This window comes from Neopelma chrysocephalum, unplaced genomic scaffold, assembly GCF_003984885.1.
Source record: "Neopelma chrysocephalum unplaced genomic scaffold, ASM398488v2 Primary Assembly neopelma1_65, whole genome shotgun sequence".
Lineage (NCBI taxonomy): Eukaryota > Metazoa > Chordata > Aves > Passeriformes > Pipridae > Neopelma > Neopelma chrysocephalum.
Genome location: NW_020897722.1, coordinates 1,902,233 through 1,910,107, shown reverse-complemented (window position 1 = coordinate 1,910,107; position 7,875 = coordinate 1,902,233). Strand labels below are relative to the sequence as shown.

Here is a 7,875-nt window from a genome sequence, read left to right as displayed (position 1 = left end):
CTTATGTCACCACACCACACAATATAATCTCTGATATCTATAATCAGGAGTTGGATTTTGATGATCCTTGTGGGTCCCTTCCAACTCCAATGCTGTGATAAATCTATGCTATATATTATAACACACATCTATATTGTATATTAATTAGTTTCTTCCAATATTACTGAAAACTAACTCTATTTTTGCAGAGCTTACAGAAAGCTAAAACCAAGTGTGGCTGAAGGCAAATGGAATTAAAAGCTGCCTATTTGGGATGTGCAATTCCTTGGTGCCGTGGTCAGGCTGGTGCCAGGGTCCCAAGGGAGGAGAGCACAGCTCCTGGATGGGACAGGGACTGGATGTCAAGCCACACTGGGAAGTCAGGGCTGCTGGAAACACTGGGAGAAGGAAAAGGAGAGAGGGAAGAGCTCAGTGATGTTCCCCAAGCCCGTGACCGGGATCCATCCTGCTGGGTGCTGCTCTCCCACGAGCCAGGGATGCTTCAGTGCAACCTTTAACTTCAGCATTTTGGGTGATTTGCAAACTTTAATATCATTATTTGGGGTGATTTACAAGTCCATCACATGCAGATATTTTAACTCTGCTTTATCATGTCCCAGCGAAGTCACTCCAAGCTTCGCTATCGACCATCGAGCCGAAAGCAAAGATAAATCCTCACATTCCCATTCCACTTTTTGGCTCCTTTTTCCCCCCCCAAAGTGTGCCAGTTTGGAGATGAAACCCCACCTCGACACAGAGCCAAAACACAGCTAATTTTTCAAGCATAAATCAGGATCAAGCCTTGAAAGTTGCAGTGTCACTGGAAGGAGGGGAAGGGAGGGAAGGGAGTTACGCTGCAGCTTTGGCTTCGGGTGGAAATAAAGTCGTTTTGCCAGGAGTTCTGTGAACCAGCACGGAGAAAATGGTGTCCCCTTACAGCCCCTCCTGGCAGAGCCTGCAAACGGCACATTTGCCGTGGGATTCTGCCCTCCAGACTTTGTTAATGGGCTGGAGCTTCATTAATTGTCAGCACATTTCTTTCCCCCCCCACGTTAAAGCCCTTTGCACGGCGCTGCCCTACACCCACGTCCCAGGCGCTTTTCTCAGGCACAGAAGGATGAAATTCCCTAAAATCCCGACCTTTTCTTCACAGTCCTCATTCCCCTTTTCTCCCCAAACTGGTGAAACCGAACTGCAACTTGACGTTTATGTAAGAAAACAAAATAAAAGTCGCAAATGTAACTATTTCAATGGCTGTATTTTAAAAAGAAAAAACCAACCAACCATGACATGCAACATGTAATTTTGTTGCTCTCATAATTCAGAGGTATTTACAAGGGCTCACCAACCAGAAAGCTGAATTTCTGACTGTAAAATTCCTACGTGCTCTACAGAAGAAAATCAACTGGGACCAAAACCACGCAGGCTGACCTTGCAAACCCATCCTCATGTGAGCAGTCTCACTGAAATCCTAAAAAATCCTTGGGATTACGGGCATGGAAATACCCTTCTTGAAGGAAAAATGAAATAAATATATATATTTAAAAAAAAAATCTCATACTAAGGCACTTTTAAAGTAGAGCGAAAAGGAGCAAGGAAAAAAAACCCAAAACAACAAGACTAAAAGGAAAAGAAACCCTTAACCAAAATATTTTATTCCAAATAATCCGTCTCTTTCCGGGCTGTTCTCCCCATTTTGTCTCAGCACAGAAAGAGGCTCAAGCAGAAAGAAAACAGAACACGTCCTTGATAAAAAGCAATTTTTAATTTTATCAAATGGATCTGTACAAAAGTTAGCATTGCTTAGTCAGAAGCGAGTGAAGAGAACAGATCAGTAACAGGCAAAGTCTTTCAAACTTTATACAGAAAAATAGATTGCATAAAAATGAGCTTTTTTTGTCTTTTTCCCCCGCCCCCGCAACCCCCCAAAAGGAAATATGCAAAAAAATATTTTTTAGAAAAAAAGAGTAGGAAACGTAGAAAAGGTAAAAAGATGAATAACCTCTGAAATGTGGGTTTAGATTTACAAAGGTTTTAAAGGCACAAGTTACCATAAAATAGACGGTTATTATATGCTCAGCATACAATGGAAGAAGTAGAGATATATCAATGAAATATTAGTCTAAAAACTAAGTACCTAAACATTTTTTAGTGGAGGAGATTTTAGTTTCACAGCTTGATGGATGATATCTGGTCCCTAGAAGCCAAAATTAAAGCAGAAGTTGATAATTTCTCATTAAATTACACCTTCCTATAAAGTAGTCCTGGTGCTGAAAGCCTTCGAAGACTCCGCAATGCCTTAAAAATCCAATTTTAACACCCCAAAGCAGGTAACCAGAAAAATCACCTGCCCCATTTAGCCATTGTTTTAGCCTCCCAATTGAATTAGTAATTTCCCTCCCCCTCGTTATTTCATGTTCCCATTTGAGATCCCAGGTCTGCCTGGAATGGGCAGATTCCTTCAGTCCCTCTCTCCAACACGACTGTTGCAGCGGTTCCAAATGCGAAAAAAACCCAAAAACCAACGAAAATCTATAGACTCATAACACCATTTTATTGTATCATCTCCACTATTTTTTATGTTCCCTCCCCCATCTTTAAAATCTTTTAAAATTCTACTTTTTTTTTTCCTTGCACAAAAATTACTTCATTAATTAAACGACAAAATAATACAGAACATAAATACATATTTAACAGATTTCAAAAAAAACCCAACAAACCAAAAAAAAAAATGTTTTAAGCTTCCAAAAAAACAAAACAAAATGTTAATTACAGCCAAACCTTGCTTAGAAGAACTCCTGACTAAAAAAAAACAAAACAAAAAAACAAAAACACTTCAGACATTTAATTGGTTGGTCCCACCAGACTGGTTTGTTCCCACGGGAGTGTTCCATGGAATAGCCGAGTTCTCGGGGTTCATCCCTGTTGGTCCCAGTGAGTTCTTGCCCTCAAGGTTGGTCCGTTCCTCACATTGCAATAGACCCTTAAAATCTCAAACAGCTTTTCCCCGTTGTTTTCTCTCCCCCTTTTTCCCACCCCCCTGCTCCACTTTTGCACTTGTCACCTTCCCCTCCGAGGAAGTTCAGTTCAGTCCTCACAGAGGAGTCGAATGGTCCTTCATTTATTCAAAAGGCATCGACGGTCCTTTGCTTTTGTTTTTTTTTTTTTTTTTTCCTCTTTGTTGTTTGCTTTTTTTTTTGGGGGGGGATCATTTTCGTCCTTTTTTTTTTTTTTTTAATACTTTAAATCATATTCATCGAAGAAAAATAGAGCTCTGTCCTTTTGGAGAGTTTCGAAGCAAGGGGACGTCCAGTCACAACGAGCAGAGTTCCCAGTGGCTCAGGAGGCACTTTGGAAACTTATCGCGGCACTCCACGCTCTTCCTCTTCATTCCTTCATTAGTGCACATTTCTGGGAAGCCCTGGAGGGGCCCCACACATCCTTTAAGGCCTCGTCAGGGTCGTATAGACCGGCTGGTCCCAGTTAGCGGTGGGGCTGTGCGCCGGCGGGATGGACAGGCCGTTGAGGATGGGCGTCGCGTAGGGCCGGCGGGACGAGTGGAAATAGGGATACTGGTAAATGCTGGAGGGGTAGCCGGGGTAGGGGTTGTAGTAGTTGGAGCTCTGCAGGTCCGTGTAGTCGCACTGGGAGCTGGAGAAGGAGGCGGCAGCCGTGGCGCTGGCGGCGGTGGTGGCGCAGGCCTGGGCGCTGTAGGAGCCATAGTCGGAGTGCGCGGGGGAGCCGTGGGACTGGTCGCTGTAGTGGCTGGGGCTCAGCTGCTCCGTCTTGATGTGGGGCCTTTGCTGGCCCGGCTCTGCTGCCGGCGGCGACGCCGAGGCCGGGCTTTTGTGAGTCCACACCTGGGCGGCCCCGCCGGCGCCCGCGGCCGAGTGCGAGTAGGACGCGCCGTAGGAGGCGGCGGCGCCGGGGCCGTGCTCGGCCGGCAGGGCCGCGTGGCCATTGAGCGGCAGGTACTGGTCGAACTCGTGCACGTCGAAGGTCTCCATGTTGTTGATGACCTCGCTGCTCAGCTCCGAGATGTCCACGTTGCTGAAGTCGATGTTCTGGCGGCCGCTCTCCACGAGGCGCCGGCCCTCGTGCTTCAGTTCCTGCTTGCCGCCGTGGTGGAGGTCGGTCTTGGGGGTGGTGGGTGGGGTAGGCGGCCCGTGGGTCTGGCCTGGGGGACGGAGGGACAGCAAGGTTTAAAGAGTGACCACAAGACACACAATTCTTTCAAGGACTCCTAAGAAAAAAGGCATTTCTCCTACCTCTTATTGCAAGGGGGATCTAAACCTACAGCCCTGTGTCGGAGGTGGGTGATGTCCCCCTGCAACCACGCCAGGGACCATGTCCTCCCTGGGGTAAAACGTGGCATGATGGTAAAAAATGGGTGATGGCTCACAGCGGGAAGGAGAAGCCAGGGAATGCTCTGTGCCCATCAGCATCGTTTTGGGACACAGCAGGACACCCCGGCTGCACGAACTGCCCTGCACCCGGGAAGCAGAACCCGGGGGTGGATTGCAGGGGCCCTGCTCACGCTCTCCCTGTGGGCAGCCTGAAGCCAGCCTGGCTGTGCCAGAGGCAGAGCAGCCCCAGGATCCCCAGCCAGGCTGGGCGAGAGCACAGACGCGTCTGAGGCTGCAGGACGTTCGCAATCCTCCTGGAATCTGTCAACACGCGCCCGGAGCCAACGCACCGCTCCGGGGGGAACTCGGGGCTGCGGGGGAAGCTCAGCTCCGGGACCGCTCCCCAGGCACCCTGATTATTAACCCTTATTAGCTCGCAATTAATTCTCCCCGCTCCGGGACCAGCCAGGGAAACGGGACCATGCGCTTTGGGGATTTCCTACGGCACAGCGGGCTCTGGGAGCGTTTCCTACAGAAAACTGGCGCGACACCTCAACTCCTGCTTTGGGATGGTCCCAGTCCTACCAACATCCATGCAGGGAGGCGGATGAGCCCGTGCCCGCCAGCGGGTTCACATCCCAACCCAACAACCAACCCAACACGCGCGGATATTTCGCCCTCAGGGCCCTTTACCTGTGTGGTCCCCGTGGTGGTGGGGATCGGCCATGCCCCCCAGCCCGCTGTCCCCCTTGTAGATCTGCGTCCCGCCGTGGTGGCTGAGCTCGGCTCCGGAGTCGGAGTCGCTCTGCCCGGCTTTCACGCTTTTCCTCCTCCGGGGCTGGTATTTATAATCCGGGTGATCCTTTTTGTGCTGCACCCTGAGCCGCTCGGCTTCTTCCACAAAGGGACGTTTCTCGTTTTCACTCAATAAACTGGTTCGGTGTGGATTTTTTTTTTTTTTTTTAATAATAAGGAGAGAGGGGAAAAAAAATAATCCAAAATTAGTATCTTTTCCTTGAAGAGTTTTCAGTCTGTTTTCAGACTCGCACATCCCCACTTCCCGTACACTGATTTGAGGAATCAGCAAGTTAATACAAAATGAATTTGCTGTGGCAAAAAACAGCTAAAATCCACAGCAAAAAATAGATTAAAATACCAAATATAGAGGCATGAAAACCCTTGCCACTATAGATAGTGATAACTGGGCAAAACAAAATCCCCTTTCCCCATTTTCAACGCCTTTCCCAACTATAATTCCCATGTTTGTCCTACAAATGCCACCCCCCTCACCGCGACAAACATCTCCAGCTTTGTTTGGTGCTTACAAAGAAACCCCGAAGGCACCAGCGACGGGATTATTGCTTTCCAAGTTCTCCCCCTCGCCCAGGTCTCTCTTTGCAAACTCTTGGAGAGGCTCAAATAGGAGCAGGAGCATCGCAGGAAAGATGGGAGTTAGGGACAGACACGATGGGATACAGCACGCGGGAAAACGTGGCTCGGGGCAGAGCCTTGGAAGGCAGAGATGGGATGTAACCCAGCAAATAAAAGTTTGCATCGGTGGGAAGCACTGATTAGATAAGAAGGGAAATCAGGAAGCTCATTAAAGTAACTGCTAAAAATGGTTATTTGCGTTTATAGCTCGTTAAGCACCAAGCAAGCCAAGAGGAAAAAAAAATATTAGAAAAAGCCATAAAATAAGTAATTAAAAAAAAAAAAGTCTCATTGCCTGGGGATGGGGGAAATCCCAGCCAGGCAAGGGAAGGGCCCTAGATCTGAGTCTCCGTGATGGAGCAGGGAAAATCCACGTGTGGCACAGCGCTGGGGCGGGACCGAGGGTGTCCAAGCCGCTGCTCGGGGGGCATTTTTCGGAGCAAGGACCGGCGCGTCCTTCGCAGCGTGCGGGGATGCTCGGGGGGTAGAGAGGTAGGGTTATAATTCAGTTCGAAGCGCTTCCCGTGGGCAGGAAAAAACGAAGATTAATAAAAACACCGCAGGAAAAAAAAAAGGATTAATAAAACCACCGCAGGAAAAGGGTTTTAAAGAAGCGGCGGGAGGGGGGATCCAGGCACGCAGGAGGCAGAGCCGTCCGGGGGGGATGCGGGCTCGGGACTCACCGCCAGAGCTTGCCCAGGGTCTTGCTGAGCTCGGCGTTGTGCAGATGCGGGTACTGGTCCGCCAGCTTCCTGCGGGCGGCCTGCGCCCACACCATGAAGGCGTTCATGGGCCGCTTGACGTGCGGCTTGGCCTTGAGCGATCCGTTGCCGCGGACGGGCATCGGCACCAGGCTCCAGTCGTAGCCCTTGAGCACCTGCGAGACGGCGTCGCGGATGCAGGCGGGGAAGCGCTCGTCCACCTCGGCCGCGTCCACCTTGGCGCCCAGCGCGGCGGGGCCCGGCGGGCGCGGGGCGGGCGCGGGGGCGCAGCCCAGCCCCTCGGAGCCGGCCGGGGACAGCGGCGAGTCCGAGTCCGAGTCCACGTGCGACATGGAGCTGGTGGTGCCCGCGGGGCTGCACGGCGGCTCCAGCGCTTTGTCGTGCTCCTCGGTCATGTTGAGCATCGGGGAAAAGGGGGGAAAGGGAGAGGGGTGGGAGAAGCGGCGAGAGCGGCGCGGCCGGGCCGGGCCGGGGGAGCGGAGGGAGGGAGGGAGGGGGGGAGGCGGCGGCGGCGGCCGCCGCGCGCGCTCCTCGGTAGGGCGACAAAAGAAAACCCAACCCCAATAAATTCGAGGGAAAAAAAAAGAGACGCAAAAAGCTCAAAATTCAGCCCAAAACCCGCAGGCCCCCCAACGCCGTCCTGCTGCCGCCGCCGGGGCCCCCGCGCTGCCCCGCGCTCCACTTCCAGTGCGGAGCGGGGCCCCTGGCAACAAGTTACTTTAAGGGGAGCGCGCGCGGCTCCGCCCCCGCCGCCGCTCGCCATTGGTCCGGGGCGAGGGGTGATTTGCATAAGGGGCGGGGCCCCGCCGCCCGCGGGGGTCGCCGCCCGCCCCGCCCCGCACACCCCGCGCGCCGCCGGCCCCGCACGGGGGTCCCGCCCGGGGCTCCACGGACCGCACCGGGCGGCGAGAGGCGGCTGAGACGCGGCCCGGCCTGGCCCGGCCCTGCTCCGGCTCCCCCGTTCCGCCTCCCCTCGTTCGGCTCCTCCGTGGGGTTATTTTTTCCGCTGCGAATTGCCCGGGGGCTTCACCGCGCCGCGGGACCGACGGGGACCCCCCGACGGTGGGATGTGTTTTACGCTCCAGCAAATTGTGTGTTTAATTACCGGGACCGCCCGGTTTGGGGGGCAGCGGGGAGCGGGGTGCGGGAGGGGACCGCGGAGTCCCTCTGCGAGGAGGCTCCGGTGCGTGCCCTGGGACAGCCGGTTACTCCCGAAGCCCCTTTTCCAGGGTTTTTTGGGGAGATCGGTGCGTGGCAGGGGGGTAGAGCCACCCGTGGGTCCCCCCGGGCCGCCGTGCGCTCCTCGCAGCCCCCAGCGCGTCGCTTCCCTCTCTCCCGCTGCCTCCAAGGGGCAAATAACGGAGGAAATCGGGAATCGCTGGGAAAAAAGCGACACG

General features: G+C 52.9%; 1 protein-coding gene across 1 annotated transcript; it reads right to left on the bottom strand.

Annotated features, from left to right (window-relative positions):
* Positions 1-1,725: 1,725 nt before the first annotated feature.
* Positions 1,726-6,951, bottom strand: SOX8 (SRY-box 8). Its single transcript, XM_027683862.1, has 3 exons — positions 6,440-6,951; positions 5,019-5,257; positions 1,726-4,156 (listed from the first exon to the last, which is right to left on the bottom strand). Exons 1-3 carry the CDS (start codon positions 6,880-6,882, stop codon positions 3,423-3,425), a joined length of 1,416 nt encoding a protein of 471 aa, XP_027539663.1. The 5' UTR covers positions 6,883-6,951; the 3' UTR covers positions 1,726-3,422.
* Between the last annotated feature and the right edge of the window lie 924 nt (positions 6,952-7,875).